The 20,632-nt window shown below is 37.5% G+C and overlaps 1 protein-coding gene across 10 annotated transcripts in view; it reads left to right on the forward strand.

Moving 5' to 3' along the window:
* PDE1C (phosphodiesterase 1C) overlaps positions 1-20,632 on the forward strand; it is a 517,220-nt gene that overhangs the window by 470,700 nt on the left and 25,888 nt on the right. For 2 of the 10 annotated variants that reach the window (XM_043872066.1, XM_043872069.1), the window contains one exon: positions 12,057-12,113. The exons of 7 other annotated variants lie outside the window; for them this stretch is intronic. In XM_043872066.1, coding sequence (XP_043728001.1) covers positions 12,057-12,070 — 14 coding nt within the window. In that variant the 3' untranslated portion in view covers positions 12,071-12,113. Of the gene's footprint in view, positions 1-6,139; positions 6,322-12,056; positions 12,114-20,632 lie in introns of those variants that run through there. One more of the 10 variants, XM_043872062.1, reaches the window with a different exon arrangement.

A 20,632-nucleotide genomic window follows, 5' to 3' on the forward strand; every position in this document is an offset into this window, starting at 1 on the left:
GACTATAGCTTTGTAGTATAATCCAAAGTCAGGAAGGTTAATTCCTCCAGCTCCATTCTTCTTTCTGAAGACTGCTTTGGCTATTTGGTGTCTTTTGTGTTTCCATATGAATTGTGAAATTTTTTATCCTAGTTCTGTGAAAAATGCCATTGGTAATTTTATAGGGATCACATTGAATCTGTAGATGCATTTGGTAGTATAGTCATTTTCACAATATTGATTCTTCCTACCCAAGAACATGGAATATCTCTCCATCTGTTTATGTCATCTTTGATTTCTTTCATTAGTGTCTTATATTTTCTGTGTATAGTTCTTTTGTCTCTTTAGGTAAGTTTATTCCTAGATATTTAATTCTTTTTCTTGCAGTGGTGAATGGAATTGATTCTTTAATTTCTCTTTCTGATTTTTCTGTTAGTATATAGAAATGCAAGTGATTTCTGTATATTGATTTTGTATCCTGCTACTTTGCTAAATTCACATATTAGTTTTAGTAATTTTCTGAAACTAAGATTTTCTGTGTGCAGTATCATGTCATCTGCAAACACTGAGAGCTTTATTTCTTCTTTTCCAATCTGGATTCCTTTTATTTCTTTTTCTTCTCTGATTACTGTAGCTTGGACTTCCAGAACTATGATGAATAATAGTGGTGACAGTGGACACCCTTGTCTTGTTCCTGATCTTAGGGGGAATGCTTTCAGTTTTTCACCACTGAGAATAATGTTTGCTGTAGACTTATCGTACATGGCCTTTACTATGTTGAGGTAGGTTTCTTCTGTGCCCATTTTTTGAAGAGTTTTAATCATAAATGGGGCTGAATTTTGTCAAAGGCTTTTTCTGCATCTATTGAGATTATCATGTGGTTTTTATGTTTCAATTTGTTAATATGGTGTATCACATTGATTGCTTTGCATACATTGAAGAATCCTTGCATTCCTGGAATAAACTCAACTTGATCTTGGTGTATGAGCTTTTTGATGTGTTGCTGAATTCTGTTTGCTAAAATTTTGTTGAGGATTTTTGCATCTATGTTCATCAGTGATATTGGCCTGTAGTTTTCTTTTTTTGTGTTGTTTTTGTCTGGTTTTGGTATCAGGGTGATGGTGGCCTCATAGAATGAGTTTGGAAGTGTTCCTTCCTCTGAAATTTTTTGAAAGAATTTTAGAAGGATAGGCCTTAGCTGTTCTCTAAATTTTGATAGAATTCTCCTGTGAAGCCATCTGGTCCTGGGCTTTTGTTTTTTGGGAGATTTTTTTTTTTATCACAGCTTCAATTTCAGTGCTTGTAATTGGATTGGTCATGATTTCTATTTCTAACTGGTTCAGTCTTGGAAGATTGAACTTTTCTAAGAATCTGTCCATTTCTTCCAGGTTATCCATTTTATTGCCATATAGTTGTTCATAATAGTCTTTTATAATACTTTGATTTCTGCATTGTCTGTTGTAACCTCTCCTTTTTCATTTCTAATTTTGTTGATTTGATTCTTCTCTCTTTTTTCCTTGATGAGGCTGACTAAAGGTTTCTCAATGTTGTTTATCTTCTCAAAGAACCAGCTTTTACTTTCATTAATCTTTGCTATTGTTTCTTTTTCAATTATTTCTGCTCAGATCTTTATGATTTCTTTCCTTCTACTAATTTTGTTGTTGTTGTTCTTCTTTTTCCAGGTTGTTTTAGCTGTAAAGTTAGGTTGTCTATTCAATGTTTTTCTTGTTTCTTGAGGTAGGATCGTATTGCTATAAACTTCCTTCTTAGAACTGCTTTTGCTGCATCCCACAGGTTTTGAGTTGTCATGTTTTCATTGTCATTTGTTTCTAGAAATTTTTTGATTTCCATTTTAATTTCTTCAGTAACCTGTTGGTTATTTAGGAATGTGTTGTTTAGTCTCCATGTGTTTGTGTTTCTTACAGTGTTTTTCTTGTAATTGATACCTAGTCTCATAGTGCTGTGGTTGGAGAAGATGCTTGATATGATTTCAGTTTTCTTAAATTTCCTGAGGTTTGATTTGTGACCCAAGATGTGGTCTATCCTGGAGAATGTTCCATGTTCACTTGAGAATAAGGTGTATTCTTCCATTTGGATGGAATGTCTTGAAGATATCAATGAGATCCATCTCATCTAATGTATCATTTAAGACTTGTGTTTCCTTATTAATTTTGTGTTTTGATGATTTGTCCATTGGTGTGAGTGAGGTGTTAAAGTTTCCTATTATTATTGTATTACTGTCAGTTTCTGCTTTTACGTCTGTTAGTGTTTGCCGTCGGAGAAGGCAGTGGCACCCCACTCCAGTACTCTTGCCTGGAAAATCCCATGGATAGAGGAGCCTGGTAGGCTGAAGTCCATGGGGTCGCTAAGAGTCGGGCACAACTGAGCAACTTCACTTTCACTTTTATGCATTGGAGAAGGAAATGGCAACCCACTCCAGTATTCTTGCCTGGAAAATCCCAGGGACAGAGGAGCCTAGTGGGCTGCCGTCTATGGGGTCACACAGAGTCGGACATGACTGAAGTGACTTAGCAGCAGCAGCAGCAGCGTTTGCCATGTACTGAGGTGCTCTTATGTTGGGTGCATAGATATTTACAATTGTTGTATCTTCCTCTTGGATTGATCCCTTGAGCATTATGCAGTGTCCTTCCTTATCTCTTGTAATCTTTATTTTAAGGTCTATTTTGTCTGATATGAGGATTGCTACTCCAGCTTTCTTTTGCTTCCCACTTGCATAGAATATATTTTTCCATCCTCTCACTTTCAGTCTCTGTGTGTCTTTAGGTCTGAAGTGGGTTTCTTATAGACAGCATCTATATGGGTGTTGTTTTTGTATCCATTCAGCCAGTCTGTGTCTTTTGGTTGGAGCATTTAATCCATTTACATTGAAAGTAATTATTGATATGTATGTTCCTATTGCCATTTTCTTAATTATTTGTGGTTGATTTTGTAGATCTTTTTCCTTCTCTTGTATTTCTTGACTATATAAGTTCCTTTAACATTTGTTGTAAAGCTGGTTTGTTGGTACTGAATTCTCTTAACTTTTGCTTGTCTGAAAAGCCTTTTATTTCTCCATCAATTTTGAATGAGATCCTCGCTGGGTACAGTAATCTTGGTTGTAGATTTTTCCCTTTCAGTACTTTAAATATAACCTGCCATTCCCTTCTGGCCTGCAGACTTTCTGCTGAAAGATCAGTTGTTAAGCTTACAGGGTTTCCCTTGTATGTTACTTGTTTCTTCTCCCTTGCTGCTTTTAATATTCTTTCTTTGTGTTTAGTCTTTGTTAGCTTGATTAGTATGTGTCTTGGTGTGTTTCTCCTTGGGTTTATCCTGTATGGGACTCATTGTGCCTCTTGGACTTGATTATTTCCTTTTCCATGCTGGGGAAATTTTCAACTATAATCTCGTCAAGAATTTTCTCATACCCTTTCTTTTCCTCTTTTTCTTCTGCGACCCCTATAATTCGAATGTTGGTGTGTTTGATATTGTCCCAGAGGTCTCTGAGAGTATTCTCAGTTCTTTTCATTCTTTTTACTTTATTCTGCTCTTCAGAAGTTATTTCCATCATTTTATCTTCCAGCTCACTGACTTGTTCTTCTGCTTCAAATATTCTGCTATTGATTCCTTCTAGAGTATTTTTAATTTCAGTAATCATGTTGTATGTCTCTGTATGTTTATTTTTAGTTATTCTAGGTCTTTGTTAATTGATTCTTGCATTTTCTCCATTTTGTTTTCAAGGTTTTTGATCAGCTTTACTATCATTATTCTGAATTCTTTTTCAGGTAGTTTGTCTATTTCCTCTTTGTTTATTTGGACTTCTGTGTTTCTAATTTGTTCCTTCATTTGTATAGTATTTCTCTGCCTTCTCATTATTTTTTCCTAACTTATTGTGTTTGAGGTCTCCGTTTCCCAGGCTTCAAGGCTGAATTCTTGCTTCCTTTTGGTTTCTTCCCTCCTTAGGTTGGTGTAAGTGATTTGTGTAAGCTTTGTACAGGGTGAGATTTTTGCTGAGTTTTTGTTTGTTTTTCCTCTGATGGGCAAAGCTGAGTGAGGTGGTAATCCTGTCTGCTGATGATTGGGTTTGTATTTTTGTTTTGTTTGTTGTTTAGATGAGGCGTCCTGCACAGGGTGCTACTTGTGGTTGGGTGATGCCAGGTCTTGTATTCAAGTGGCTTCCTTTGTGTGGGTTCTCACTATTTGATACTCCCTAGGGTTAGTTCTCTGGTAGTCTAGGGTCTTGGAGTCAGTGCTCCTATTCCAAAGCTCAGGGCTTGATCTCGAGTTTTGCGTGGGTCTATGTATTCTTTTCCACTGGTCAGGTACTCTTGTCCACTTTCAGCTGGTGTTCTGCATGGACTTCTGTGTCTGAAGGTGTATTCCTGATGTATCCATGGAGAGAGATGTACTCCATGTCCACCTACTCCGCTGCCATCTTGTCCTGTCCTCTGTTTCTTTAATGAAGGAATTTCCTTCCACATGAGAATCTAGGATCCTTATTTTCCATCAGTTTACAGGACCAAACATCTGGAGTACCCTTGGGCCCAACTAAGATAAATCACCATAACAACACATGTTCTGATTCATATCCTATTTCCCTTAGCCATTTGTCCATGAAAACTCTTGTGACCCATTTACTTAATATATTTGTATGTATCAAGATATGGAGCATCAACGGTAAGTAAATGCTATGGTTTAGCAAGAAAGAGGCATGAAATATGTGCTTTTTTGAAACATTTTATGCATTATTTTCTCAAGTTGTGTGATAACCCAAATGTCTTAACCCTCTACTGCAATGTCCCTGTCAAAGGAAAATAACAAAGAGTTGATAAATGAAAGAATTTCATTATTATTTTTAGATGCTTATTATTTTTATGCATCTAGATAGGATACCCTAATTATATCCTGAAAGGTTTTGTTACTTACAGTTTTTCACTAATAAACTTCAGTGCCAGTTTCTAATTAATTTTAGAAACCTTGCTATAGGTTGTCCCAAGAATAAGAGTTTTGTGAGTGCAGTGATGCCAAAACCCAGTATAATTTTTTGGATGGATTTTGGGGAAAACTATTAACCAATCCATTGTATGTGGGTTGGAAGTGGTCAAATGGGGTGAAATTTAAAAGAAAAAAATTTCTTTGTTCCTTTTTACTGAGGATGATACACTTGAAAGCATGGGAGTATAAAACCTGTGACATCCACATGGCTCTAGCATAGATGGTCACAGTGAATCAGAACAGTTAGCTCTTTTGGTTACAAGCATCCATTTCAAACCAATGTATTTTTAATATAGTTTTAGGTTCAGTGAATGTGCTTTGTAAGGAGGGTATGTAATAGATATCCTCATGATGGATTATAAAGGAACAAGTGACATTAAACTATTATTTACTCCTGTAAGTTTTGTGTTATTGAAGTTCACATTTGTAGTATGAAACAGCAACTGAATTTGTGTGTATATATATATATACATATATACAATATACATATATGTGGATTGTGTATATGTATACAGTAGGTGAATATGTGTGTGTGTGTGTGTATATATGTATAATACAGTGTTAATTGGCACAATTACAATAGTTAAATTGTGTTATAGTAAAGAAAACTTCTCAAGTCAATTCATGCTTTTCAGATAGCCATTTAGATTCCAGTCTCTTAGCAAATAACTACATAGTAGAAATGTCACATAAAAGTATATTATGTACTCTCTGTTAATGATGAAATTAATCTTTTTAAACAACTTTTCCCTAGCAATTATTGGTATATAAGCTTTCATTGTTTCACTCTATCTTCTAGACATTTCGTTACACTCTTAATGTACCATTGAATTTTTCAAGGAACCTGGTTTGACAGAGAAGATTACAATTTTGGAACTACTGGGGAAATGTGATTTGTCTTTTTTTTTTCTTTTATTGATGTTCAGGATTAAAAATAACTTTTTAGTATTCATGAAATAAATATTTATCTGTTTTCCCCCTAGAAAAATTATATTCTGTCAGATTCTTTGCAAGTGATTGGAGAAACACAAGCAACAATACATTTGTCAAAAGAAACTCTATTAACATTATAAATTTTTTTGAAAAAAATAAACAGCTGCCTTTGAAATATGTGCCAAAGCCAGGAGCAAGCTATGTCTCCCTTGTTATGCAGTTTTTTTTTTTCTAGACACCCACAAGCTAGAAGAGCTGTTAAAAATGCAACATCAAGCAAGTATCGAAGCTTTCTCTTTGTGTTTATTCTTAGTGTTTTAAACCAAAGGGCAGCCTGATCTCCAAGTGATGATAACTGTATTTCATACATAGTAGTTATCTACAATGTATGCTATTTTTATTCTATAGCCTGGAGCCACAGTGAAAACATGAGAATAAATGTTTGTTTTTTTTTTCCTTTCATTCGTTTTGAATCTTTCTTTTTCCTGAACTAATAAAATAGGAGAAAACGTAAAAAGCAGTCAGAATATTTCAGGCCTAAAATCCCAGCCTCATTTAACTTTGTCTAAAGGACTTCCTTATTCTCTGGTTTCTTGTTGGCTTCAAAAATAGAAGATTCAAAAGCTGATCAGAAACAAAACTTGGGTGCGGACAACTCTGCCCTTCCCTGACCTAGAGGAGTGATGTGAACTGTTGATGCCTGACTTTTACTTACCTCTTAATGGGGGTCAGGTCCAGGGGCACTTGGTGAGCTGAGTACTTGGTTTCCTTTAGTGTTGAAGTACTAGGTTCTTAATACAGAGAAGAATGGCAGTAAAATACCTTGGACAATATGGGACAGAAGAACAAGAGGCAGTTATTCACATAGTTTAAGTTTGGAAAGAAGAACCATGCTATATAAAGGAAGAAAGAAAACAGCAAAGTAAAAGGATAAAAGTTAACATGATCATTATTCTCAGTGATAGCACAGATGCCAAGGATCAAAAGAAAGGAAAAGAAAAGTCCCAAGGGTTGAACCTAAGAACTATCCTTTGTACTTACTCTGTATATTTGGGTTAAATGGGTAAATGTTAGGAAATGAGGAAATGATGGCATAGGTAAGGTTTCAGGAAATTATATTCCTACAAATTTACTTTATCATCTGTTTATTCTCTCCATCCATCATCCATCCATTCATCCATTCATCTACCCGTCTTAGGAGAGCTATAGCCTTGGTATTATATGTAGTAAAATTAATTTAGAATAATTTGTTAGAATTATTTAGAATAATCATATCCTCTATCATTTGGGGCAAAGAGAAAGCATGCATGTATACTTTGGGGTTTTGGTGGTAACCTTTTAAAATAGCTGTCTTGGGACTTTCCTGGAAGTCCAGTGGTTGAGACTTTGCATGTCCAATGCAGGGGGCTTGGGTTTGGTCCCTGGTCAGGGAACTAGGATCCCACATGCTGCAGCCAAAAAAAAAAAAGAAAAAAAACAATAAAATAGCTGTCTTGCACTTACAACCTAGAAGATTGAAAACAATGCCTATCTCTAAGCAATGTTCATTTCTTTTTAGTATTTCCTCATTATTAAGGAACAAAACCAAGACCTGCTTATAAGCCCCACAGAAATTCTGCTAGATATTTTAAATTGAGCTTAGTTTTACCACATTTATTCTTCTGCAGGTTTTTTTTTTTTTTCTATTTAGCCTTTTACAGATCTTTCTATTGCTTACAGTATCACTTTATTATTTTTGTAGAAAGTTGACTCCATGGAGAGGCAGCTCTAGAAGAATTCCTGGGACTTGAAAATCTGATTTAATTCCAGCTCTGTGCTTAGCCAAGTCAGCTTGCTTTTGAGCTTGGGTGATAGTTGAATCAGGCAATAAAAAAATCAAGCCCTTTCAGATCTGGTTTCCTCAGTGTGTATGCCCAGAAGTGGGATTGCTGGGTCATATGGCAGTTCTATTTCCAGTTTTTTTAAGAAATCTCCACACTGTTTTCCATAGCGGCTGTACTAGTTTGCATACAGTGCCATATGACCCAGCAATCCCACTTCTGGGCATACACACTGAGGAAACCAGATCTGAAAGAGACACGTGCACCCCAATGTTCATCGCAGCACTGTTTATAATAGCCAGGACATGGAAGCAACCTAGATGCCCATCAGCAGATGAGTGGATAAGGAAGCTGTGGTACATATACACCATGGAATATTACTCAGCCATTAAAAAGAATTCATTTGAATCAGTCCTAATGAGATGGATGAAACTGGAGCCCCTTACACAGAGTGAAGTAAGCCAGAAAGATAAAGAACATTACAGCATACTAACACATATATATGGAATTTAGAAAGATGGTAACGATAACCCTATATGCAAAACAGAAAAAGAGACACAGAAATACAGAACAGACCTTTGAACTCTGTGGGAGAATGTGAGGGTGGGATATTTCAAAAGAACAGCATGTATACTATCTATGGTGAAACAGATCACCAGCCCAGGTGGGATGCATGAGACAAGTGCTCGGGCCTGGTGCACTGGGAAGACCCAGAGGAATCGGGTGGAGAGGGAGGTGGGAGGGGGGATCAGGATGGGGAATACGTGTAAATCTATGGCTGATTCATATCAATGTATGACAAAAAAATAAATAAATAAATAAAAATTAAAAAAAAAAATCAAGCCCCCAAAAAGTGAAAAATGAAAGTATTTACAGATGTTTTTCAAAGCCAGTGCCAGATTCTATGAGGCCTGCTTTGTAGATATTCAGCTTGTGATCTAGGAATAAGCAGTATGACTGCTAAACACATATCTGGAGTCCAATCAAATCTGAACTTTAAGCCTCTTAAAACAGCTGTCTTTAAACCAAATGATTTTCTGTAGCATCTCTACTTTCCTCTAGGAGCAGCCTGGGAAGGGAGGAATAGGGCCACATTGTTGTAAATCTCCATCTTCTATTTCTTTAAATGAAGTTGCTGAAATATTCTTTATTGTTCATTCCCTTGGAGTAAATACCTTTCTGTGAATTCATGCAACCACACACTTCAGGCTTCAGAGTCTGCATGGCTGCCTCGCTATGAAATGTGAGAGGTTTTGCCTAGGGGCAGGTGAGGAGGTGGCACTTACTTAGATATTTTCTTGAATTTTCCCAAATCGAGTGAAGATATTTTCCATTTCAGTTCATCAATCACTCTTAAAAAGATGAGTGAGTTTAACTACTTTCTGTGGCCTCCAAAAAACCAACATCAATTTACAATCAATGGAATTCAAAGCAGCGATAACAAAAATAGTCATGTAAATCAGATCAATACAGAGTGATTTCTCACACTCTGGTTTTAGGTCCTCATTTTTATATACTTTGTAGTTGTACCCAGTTTTCGTTTTAAATGCTTATGCAGTTTTAGTTTACATTGAAAACAAATACACAGAACTGAAACACAGCAAAGCAAGTCTGTGACATTTGAAGCTCAGGAGAGAAACAGTCGAGTGAGGAGATTTACAAGCCATGTCAAAGCCGCTTGGAAGGCAGGTGCTGTTTCTCTGGGAGCTTGGTCCCACAGAGTGTTATGCACAGTGGGCTATTTCTTCATAGGGAGTACACATTTTTGACATATCACAATTTGCTATTGAATATATTATAAAAATCAGTGTACTTATGATTTCATTTTTATTTCACACTTTGAAAGTCAGGATTAGAAAAGGGTTGGAGAGAGATTTCCTGTTCATCATTACACCTTTGTCTGTCCCATCCACCTCATACTTAATTCTTTGCCTTTCGATGAAACAACAATAATTTGCTGAGTATATGCTGTGTGTCAGGCATTGTACTACATTCAAGAGGAGTTATACTCCATAGCACAGGGAACTCTACTCAAAACTCTGTAATGACCTATAGGGGGAAAGAATCTAAGAACAAATAGTGAATATAGGTATATGTATAACTCACTGTTCTGTGCAACAGAAAGTAATACAGAATTATAAATCAACTATACTCCAATAAAACTTTTTTTTTGTAAAGAGTAGTTATAAAGATAAATAAGGTATTTTCTTTGTCCTCAAGGAGTCTACAGTCTGGGCTGGAACATCTTCCTATAAATAGACAATGTAGGGTGAGTGCCCTAAGAGATTTGTATTTAGAGAGAGCATGCGTTTGGGAAGTCTGGGGACAGTCACTCAGGTCACCGACCCAGCCACAGAGTATCTGCCTCTTCCTCTTTTCCTGTTGGTTGTATTTAGTGACAGTGAACAAGGAACAGCTTAAACATACAAGCCACCTTCATTTACTCCTTTTTGCTACTCCTTGACCAACTCCTTTCCTAATCCCTTGGCCAGAAGGCTGAGGAGGGAAGGGTAGAGATTCATAGCCAGCCACTCCGCATATCATTTGGAAGCAGTGACTGCCAAGGGAGGAAGACCTCCTCTCAAGGGCTTTTGGGTTCTACTGACACCTGGATGGACCTCTTCCATCTCTGAGATGCAGCAGTCAGAACAGCGGGCCTCTACAAACCCAGACTGCGTGACACAGAAAGTGTATCACTTTTGCTTTTGGCTAACTGGAGGTTACTGGGTGTAACAGTAATCCATATCAGCTATCTCTAGCTTCTTTCCAACCAATCAGTCATTTAGTAAAAAGTCAAACCTAACCTTGTATTGTCATAACAAAATTGAGTTTTACATGTGAGGGCCTGGGCACATCTCTTGAGGTGATTGGAACTATAATAACCATCTAAAATTAAAAGGAGTCTCATTACATATGACCCCAGACTGATATGACAGGGCCAAAGCATTAAGGAGTCACTCCTGTCTTGCAATTCCCCCTTGGCCCAAACTTCATAGAAATGATCAGAAACATTGGAAAATTTCTGATCTTTGATTTCCGCTTTTGTTTCACCTCTTTCTGTCACTGGCAAGTTCCGGTAAGGCAATTGGCAACTTCTCTCACTTATCCTGCTAGAATCAGAGTGAAGTGGTTGGCCAGAAGTTTTTCTCTTCTCTATTATTTCTCCCAAGTGGGTGAAGGTGCCAATGGAGAGTAAACACACATAGGACCAGAATGAAGAGAGAGGAACCACAGGAGGCCTGGATCAATGGTCCCTGAAAAATTTGAGAATTGACCATAATTACAATAGATCAGAAAGAGCTCTCCTATCTCCAGACTAGTTTGTACCTAATTTCAACTCAGTCTTATTTAGGAGAGTATCTTTGCCTTTAAAGTTGAAAGGGAAATTTTCTTGTCCTTTAATGTCCTAACATTTCTGGAGATGATGATGTTATCCTCTTAAAGTCTCCTATCCCTCTGGAACCTTGCACAGGAGGGAGCCCTCTCTCACCGTGAGGCATGCTGATTTACAGAGCACAGAACACTTAGGGGAAGCAACCATAATGATATTTGTTTGCTTGCTTTATGGAAATCTTGTCCAAGTCCACTGAGGGTTGCATGTTACAGAGTAGACCAGGTGAAAAAAAATCCAATATTGTTTATTTCCATTAATGAGTCCTGTTAAAACTTGCACCACCTTACTCTAGGCCCAGTAGAGAATTCAGGTGATTTATCCAATAATTTTATCCAATAATTGCTCAATAATTTCAATTGGAACTCATCTTGCTTTGAATCTTTTAGGGAAGTATTTGTTAAGCACATGCTATGTGTCAGACATTGCACTACATGCAAGAAGAGCTATAAAGATAAAAAAGATATTTTCCCTGCCTTCAGGGAGTCTCTAGTCAGGTGTGCAACATCTTCCTGCAGATAGCTATGGATCCTGATAGAGGAACATAGCTTTATGAGAACGATTGGGATTAGGTGAACCTGATTTCTTTCAATCCTGCTGACCCCGGAGGCAAATTGACCAAATCTGGTAGTCATTGTCATTCTGATCGCAAAATAAGGTGTCTTAATATCCATATTGCATGAACCAAATATTTGATATGTTAGTTTAAGAAAAGTATTATTAAAGGCTTTCAAAGTAACCAGTGTTTAAAATTCTCCACTATGATTTCTCCTTTATGAATAGAACAATTGTGTTGCAAAGGAGATGTCAATGATGAGTATTGAAATGTGTAATTGATCCCCCCTTTTTTTGTCCCTCAGATTTTCTTCTCAGACCTGAAGGGTGGAGAAGGGGGGGAAAGGCAGCATTGACACTTTTCTTTTTCTTTTTCTTTTTTTCAGATTCAGAAGAGTAAAACACACCTCATAGACAATAAGAGAGGCTGCCAATGTCTTGCATCATTTTAGCTGAGCTTCTTCATTCTCTTCTCCTTCCACAAAGACCCATATATGGGGAAGTTGTACAACTTTCAAAAACAAGTCCCCCTGCACTTGGCCTTCTCTCATGCCATCTCCTTCTAGGAGATGACGTCCTGGGAGCCGGTTTGAGGTCTTAGAACTCTGGGGGAGCACCCCTTCCCCTTCACAGCCCAAGCAAACAACACAATTCTGATTTTTATACAAACAGAAACATGAAGGGACTTCCTCAAAATTCTTTGCTAATGCCCTGGCTTTCAAGGCACCTGTCTGGCCTGATGGGAGTGGACATCCTGGAAACGCTGAGGCCTGAGAAAGCCACACACACAGGAATTGTCACTGTATTTCTTTATATATTGTTATTTTTGCACTGGTTACTGATGGTGGATGCAGCCAAGCTGGCCTTCATCACAGATAAGACTATAATTTCAGTCTCTGGTTGTTCATTTTTTGAGTCAGAAGCATCCTTTTTTCTCCAGTTTCCTTTCAGACTTAGAAATTGTTCTCATGCTTTTTTTCTATTTGTGTAATTTGAAATTCTTTTTGTTTTATAAAAAAGGGGATTTTCTTTATTTGATGCTTAATTTACATGTGTATTCATTATTATAAACCAGAACATTTCAGCTCATGGCCATATTGTTCAGGTAGTAAACCCAGTGTTTTCACTGGGTATCATAACTATGTGGTTACTGAAATTTTTACCACTGGCTGGTTCTCTTCTTTTGAATATCTATGGTTTGACTTCATTACTCTTCTTTCTATTCAGGGAAGCACTAAGGGAATTAGTATCAGGGAGATATGTTCAATAATTTTTTTTTTTCATTTTAATGAGCCTTTAGAAATACAAGATAGGAGACAATTAATAGCACGAATCAAAAATAAGAATAGTAGATGTAGCCCTGAAAGAGAATAAAAATACAGTCCCCTGAAACCAAGTCACACATGAGATTCAGTGGAGTGCAAATCAAGTAATTTTGTGGATTTAAATGGTGTGATTTGGATGAAACTGATCCTTACAGTGTGGTTGTAGTTCACAAAGGAATCTTTGAGGCCTTCCTAAGGAGAAATCACATGAATATGCTGGTGATGGAGGAGGATCAGAGAGAGGAACAGAGAGAACTAGACGATAGTCTTAAGTGTACTACTCTTTGCAAATTTAATTTCCACATTCAAAAAACACAAAGACAGACACTCAAAAAAATCTTCTCAATATGAAGGCAAAATGCTGGTATTCAGAGAGAAAGAAGGAGACTGTATATATAGTCTTCAAGGCCTTTTGTCTCACTGAAATATTCCCCAACAGAAAGCTTTGGAGAACTCTGTGGTACAGAGTACAGTCGTGTACTGACATTCCAGCAGGGTTCTTAGGTCAGATTTACGTTTTGCTTGGTAAGAACACAGGTTTTTCTGTTGCTCCTCCTCGTTTCCTAACAGTGACCACAGTAAATCAAGTGATTACACATTCAAATCAGAAGCCTGGCAGGTCAGGTAAAGGAGTGAAACAAGCCATAATATCCGAGTGATTGTGATAAATGGCAGTCAGTCAGGGGCCTGGGTATCAGAGAGGCAGCGGGGGCTGTGAGGAAGGGGGAGGGTATGCACTGCCCCATGGGGGCAGTGGCTGGCAGCTGCGAGATTAGGTAGGAAAAAGGGGCCAAGATATCTAAGATTTTCTATAAACACTCTCCAAAAGTTTTTAATATTGGCAACTAATTCAGAAATGTATAAACACTGTGCTAGCCAAAGAAAACATGCCTATGAACCCCATTCAGTGCGTGGGACATTGATTTGCAAACTGTGCTGTTTGAGATGGTTTTAGATAGGCATGAAATACAACCAGTGTGTGTCAGTCCTTGACCTTGGAACTTGAACCTCTGACCTCATTTCAATTCTGTATTTTTCTACATACAGCTTTGCAGTCAGTTGAAATACAATGCCTACAGCTTCCCTTTTATACTCTAACACACAAGACTAAACAATATTTGAAAACAAAATAGGAATATAGCCATTTTTTTCTAGCACCAACAAAGACAGAAATGTTTTTCATTTGCTTTAAGTCATTAATTTAGCTGGAAAAAAGTGGGAAGAGAATTTTATTCAGGATATCACTCTGCTTGGAACTCTCGGTGTGATAAAAGATTAGCTCCATGTAACTCTTATTTTGATGGAGAAGAAAATGGCAACCAACTCCAGTATTCTTGCCTGGAAAATCCCATGGATGGAGTAGCCTGGTAGGCTACAGTCCATGGGTTGTCAGAGAGTCGGACACGACTGAGTGACTTCACTCATTCACTCACAGAGGAGCTGAAAGTATAGCAATAGTAAACAGCCATATATGCTTCACAGACAATTTAAACTATACTATTAAAATTCACTTTTAAAAACAATGTGGCTATTGGAAGCTAGAACATGGAAGCAACCTAGATGTGCATCGACAGATGAATGGATAGAGAAGTTGTGGTACATATACATAATGGAATATTACTCAGCCATAAAAAGGAACACATTTGAGTCAGTTTTAATGAGGTGGATGAACCTAGAACCTATTATACAGAGTGAAGTGAGTCAGAAAGAGAAAGATAAATATCATTCTAATGCATATATACAGAATCTAGAAAAAAATGGTACTGAAGAATTTATTTATAGGGCAGCAATGGAGAAACAGACATAGAGAATTGACTTATGGACATGGGGAGAGGGGAGGAGAGGGTGAGATGTATGGAAAGAGTAACATGGAAACTGACATTACCGTATGTAATATAGAGAGCCAACGAGAATTGGCTGTATGGCTCAGGAAACTCAAACAGGGGTTCTGTATCAATCTAGAGGGGTGGGGTGGGGAGGGAGATGGGAGGGAGGTTCAAATGAGAGGGGATACATGTATACCAATGGCTGATTCATGCTGAGGTTTGACAGAAAACAAAATTGTATAAAGCAATTATCCTTCAATAAAAAAAATTAAAAAAAAAAAGAAAGTAAAGTACCAAGACATTGGTATCTTTAGACAAATGTTCCCTTTTGAGTCAAAATCCATTCCAGAGATGTTAGTTCCTGATTGTTAAGAAAGAAACTCTTGATAGAGAAAAAAAAAAGTGTTTTGAAGGGACATTGAATAAAAAAAACAAAATTATCTGTTATCATTTAAAAATGTATTACTGTGCTATAAATTGATACTGGAGCTGGTAAGCCATCAGTATTGCCTGTAACACCAGTATTTCCAGAGTTCTAGCTCACTCTCTGTGGTCTTTTCCCTTCTTTTGACACAGACAGCTTCCTCCAAGTTGAATAGCAATGTGGGATGCACATTTTTCCATTGCATGGATTATGACATCTTACTCTGTTGTCACATATAAAGCAAAGACTTACACACCTGAGTTCAGAATTAATTGGTACGTGGGGAGAGTATTAAGGACATTCCCACCATGACAAACCACCAGTTCTGTGTGTTCCTGGGTGGAAAGTGACATGTAGCCCCTGAGTTAGCCCCTGGAGTTTGGGTCCCCATGTCACCAAATGCTTTATAGCCACATTTTGTTGATGCGGTACGTTTTGGTCTCATAATGACCCATCCAGAGGCAGGACTTTGTTCTAGCTTTGTCCAAACTTTCTAAAGCCCTAGTTGCTTATGGCAGCAGGCAAGAGATTCATTTCTAACCCATTAAATTCAGGTGGATTTTCTTCCTTTGTCCTTTTCATTCCTGGAGCTTTGAAAAATCATTGAAGACTTCAGACAGGATCACATTAAGGACCTGATATGTTTAGACAATAAAATGACATCTAGACATCTCAGAGCCGAAAAACAATGCAGTGCACCTGTTCATTCCATTTTCAGAGTTAAAACCATTACATTATATTTTCCACCTGAAGTGATGCCTCTAGTAAGTATGAAAAATAAAAAGAGAGCAATATTATCACAGAGTGTGAGACAGACAGCAGGTAAAACTATGGAGACCAATCCATATTTTAGAAATAAGCATACTGGTTTTTTAATATCACTTCTGTCATGGATCACTTTTCTTTAGATAGATAAATAGGAAGAATATGTACTATATTTTCTTCTATTCTTAACTTCTGAGCAGAGACTTTCATGATAGAAATGATTTCATAACATTCTGTATGGAGTAAAGAGGAAAAGAAAAGAAAGGCCCCAAATCTTCTCTCACAAGGAGAGAAGATTCTGAGATTAAAACCTATGTATGTGGTATTATTTTCCCAATAAAGGGGGTTTCAGGGAGTAAACCTCATTCTGATTCCACGATCCCCACACACCCCGACAGGAGTTGCAGCACTGGCCCAGTGCAGTGCTGGCACACAGGCAGCCTTCAGGAAACACATGCGGAACTGTCCAGCTGAATTCCATAGCCACCTGTGAGTGCAAACAAAGTTCACATTTGCCTGAAAATTCATTCAGTGTTTTCTAGATGTCAGGCGCATTGCTAAAGGCTTATCTTCTAAGTGTGTGCTGACATACCCTAGTGACACAAATAACTTCTTATAAGGGACTGGAAATTGAAAGTAGTCCAGGGAAAATTATCAGAGCCAGGTTTATGAGAAAAAAAAACTAAAACTTCTTTATGGTCTTTGGGTTTAAGGAAAGCAAACAAATGAAAAATCTAAAAGCAAGCCAAAACAGGATTATATGAAAATGCTCTTCCAAAAGGGATGATGACAGCGTTACCAGTGGATTTATTTATAATCCAAGTTGTAACATTTGAAATGTGAAATAGGCTTTCTTGAAGTGAGTAGAAGGTTGTATATGTGCAGTGTGGGAAATCAGTGCTCTGCCAATATTATGGTCGCCATAGTACTGAGCCACAGCAAAATTGGATGGTAAAGAAATAATGTTGCAATAATGATATTATATTGGATCCTCTGTATGAATAAGTGGAAAGCAATATTTGTAATTCATTGACAGTGGTCCACGATTAAAGGCCTCATTATCATTTAAGAATATGAACTCAATGAAAAAATTGTAATGAGCAGCACTGTATTTGTATAAAATATCCCTCCGAGAACCAAAAGACACACTACCCGCCAAGACCAGATTTCAGTTATTAAGGTTTTCCTCTCATCGAGAGTGCTGGTGGGCACAGAGACGACAGTAGAATTAGAGCTGGTAACCAAGCCTATAGAACCTTAGACAGGGTTTATCTAATAAGTGAATTTGAGTTCAGAGAAGTTTAGAAAAATAAGAATTCCTCTGCATGTTTTTATTGGACATCTGCAAAAGCCTGGATGCTCCTCTAGGAAATCTACAACAAATAAGAATTGTTTCATCAAAAAAAAAAAGCTTGTTTTCACATTGAACAGTTTCAGCCTGGGTGCAGTGGGAAACCTGGACTGAAAGATTCATGAATGTCAATTTAAACATTATTAATTCCTGATTTTTAATTAATGCTCCTCCACCTCATCCATTTTTTCTTTAAAATATTGGCAGACATATTTGAAATGAATTGACATTTATTCTGGCTTCTGTTCTCTAGCAGAAATGGATTGTCACTGACAGTGGCTGACTTAACTTATACCCAGCCTAGGTAGATATCCAGTGAACCAGGAGAAGCAGGGGGTGGAGTGTGGGCCCTTCGCAGCACTCAGGGTCTCTGTTGTGGAGATCTCCCAATCTCAGAATAAAATGCTGGCTGCAGTAGAGTGCCATCTTGGAGGCAGTCAACTTTGGTCAGCTTCAGTCATGTTTCCTGAACCACAGCTGTGTATCTTCATGGGAGCTGGCTTCTGAACTGACAGAAACCTGATGGCTATGGAATATCTTTTAAATAGATTTCCCTGGAGGCATATTCTTGTATAGTTTTTGCTTCTCTGTGGTGATCTATCTTGGAGTAGGTATTTGTGTGCTACTGTCCTTGTCTTTGAATGGGTATATGTGTGATGGTACAGAATATAGTCATATACCAATATACATAGATTTATGGTAAAAATAATCTACAGTCATAGGTATTGTTCAGTAACTGATTCTAGAGATAGAACTGTACACATTTTCCTTTTTTTCTTGCTTTGATGATATTTTTATACAATTTTATATGCTGTAAAAATTTTTTAAAAATAATTGCTGTTTTCATTTGTAGAGCTCGGTTAGGTTTTTATCAACTCTGGTGCCCACTGTACAGCCAGATTCCTCCCTCTGTCTTTTTCGTACCCTTTTTTTCACCTTTCCCTTATTTTCTTCTCTCATTTTTCTACCTTTTGCAAATTCCTTCTTTTGCCTCTGCCCAGGCAAGCCATTCTGCTTGCAGCATCTTTTTTAGCACATGGAAACACAAAATAAGGAAAAAACAAAATTATCTTGTTCCATTGTAATCCACATGAGGACATGTTGTGGGCCAGGGATAAGGTTGGGGCAGATGGGGGAGAGGAAATAGTTTAGGGAAAGGAAGCAGGAAAAAGGAAATCCTCATCAGAGATCAATTACCCAAAGCAAGGTGACTCACTTTGAGCTAATATAAAGTGGCTCAGGGATAAAGAATCCTGCAATGCAGGAAATGCAAGTTCCACCTCTGGGTCAGGGAGATTCTCCTGGAGAAGGGAATAGCAACCCACTCTAGTAATCTTGCCTGGAAAATCCCATGGACAGAGGAGCCTGGCAGGCTACAGTCCATAGGGTTGCAAAAGAGTCAGACACGACTGAGTGACTAAACAAGATAACTTTTACTATCTCCCCTTAGTCTAGGGCACAATTTTTGAGCAGAGTTTTGCTCCTTAGGATGTTATGTCCTCACCATGGGTCTGTAGACCTTTTTTTTTTTTCATTAGGGCACTGACCATGTATGAATGGATAACTCAGCTCATCTCCTCAGTCTTAGATTTTGCTACTGTTTGGCTGGATATTGGGGGAGATGTCTGGATTAAAATCAGGAATGTTTAATAAGACTCAAAAGAAGGAGGCAAGCAGAATCAAAATCTTGAACCTCAATCCAAATCATGCTGAATAAATAGTTCTTTGTAGGAATAAGGAAGGCATTTCTGGATATGTTCTGAGAAAGTTCTTCCAAAAGTGAGGATGATGAAATGGACTTCGTGTTTTATGGCAGCGATAGAATGTACTTCTGTGATGTGAAATATGTTTCTAGCAGATAAAATGCAGGTTGAAATTTGCGAGAGAATGACCATCAATTCTAAAAAAGAGTGTTTTGTTCCTCATGATGCTCGTTTGTACTAAAAGAAACTATTGAAATGCCATAGCATTACATCTCTAAATGCAAAAATAAATCACAGGGATTCATGTAAAACAATATGCTAAACTGCTCTCAATAAATTATGTGTTTATTGTAAATCTTTATTGCACAGATGAAGGCTGACAGTCCCTCAATGTATAATTTCCCCCCAGCATCTAGTGATGAATAAGTACTTGTATGTTCTGATTACCAAATAAAAACAATGAGTTAACCTCTCTATTGGAATTTGAAAAATGCAAAGGCTGTTTCTCTTCATTTTAATATTTTTCATTGCTGTCCATGTTCTGACCCAGATGTGAGACTGTCCAGACTCACTCAACCATCTCTCTCTTTTGTATTCCTCCAAATGCCATGTGGTACCCAGGTACCAAGTGCTTTTGCCTGCACGCTGAAGACATACACAGTATTTCACATCTCGTGTAATCTTTTTTGAGAAATGAGTGGATGGACTATCAGAAGCTCCTTGGAGGCATAAGAAATGTCAGTGTTCCAGGAATTAGACTGGCTTTCATATGTTTGATTTTCTTCTGGGTACCATGATATGGTTTTACACTCCTACAATGCTAGTTTTCTAACTCCAAACATTTTTTTTTCCCTTCTCCTTCTCTTTAAAAGTCTACCTGACAATGTTTTTTTGCTCTCCAGCGACAATCATAAGGAGTCTGACTAGTGAATAGTCAGTACTCCTGTTTGTGAGCATATATACATGAATGGTGTCCAGCCTATCTCCTTCAAACCAGCCCCTAAAAGGCACCCCTCAGTGGTGATGGTCATATTACACAATTACTACACGCTTGTCTAGGCCACCTCTGTTCCTGTGCAGTAACTCCACTGGGTTATTACTCTGACTAAAGGCTGTGGTGTTCCTGCCAAGCAGATGTGTTTGTCATGCATTAAAACGTGTTTCTTATTTCTTTTTTTCTGAAAGCAAAAAAAAACAATTTATGTTGACAAATATAGAGAAGTATAATAAAAATCACTGTAATACCCCATGCAACAATTATTGTCAGTTCTTCACTCTATTTCCTTATGGTCTTTTGCTATGTGTGTTTACACAGTTGAGGCCATACAGTGTATTTTATTTAATTTTATATTGATTTATTCACCTAACATTGGATTGTAAGCATTATCCCATTTTGTAAGTTTTCATTTTGTGGCTGTGGCACAGTGTACTTAACTGCCTCTCTGCTGTTGGACAGTTAAGTTACATGCTTTTATTTTCTGAAGTATAACAGCAACAGGGCTCTCTGTACCTAGGGCTTTGTCACATTTCTGAATACCTCCATTGGAAAAATTCTTAGAAAACTGGGT

The sequence above is a fragment of the Cervus elaphus genome, chromosome 18 (genome assembly GCF_910594005.1).
Source record: "Cervus elaphus chromosome 18, mCerEla1.1, whole genome shotgun sequence".
Classification (NCBI taxonomy): domain Eukaryota; kingdom Metazoa; phylum Chordata; class Mammalia; order Artiodactyla; family Cervidae; genus Cervus; species Cervus elaphus.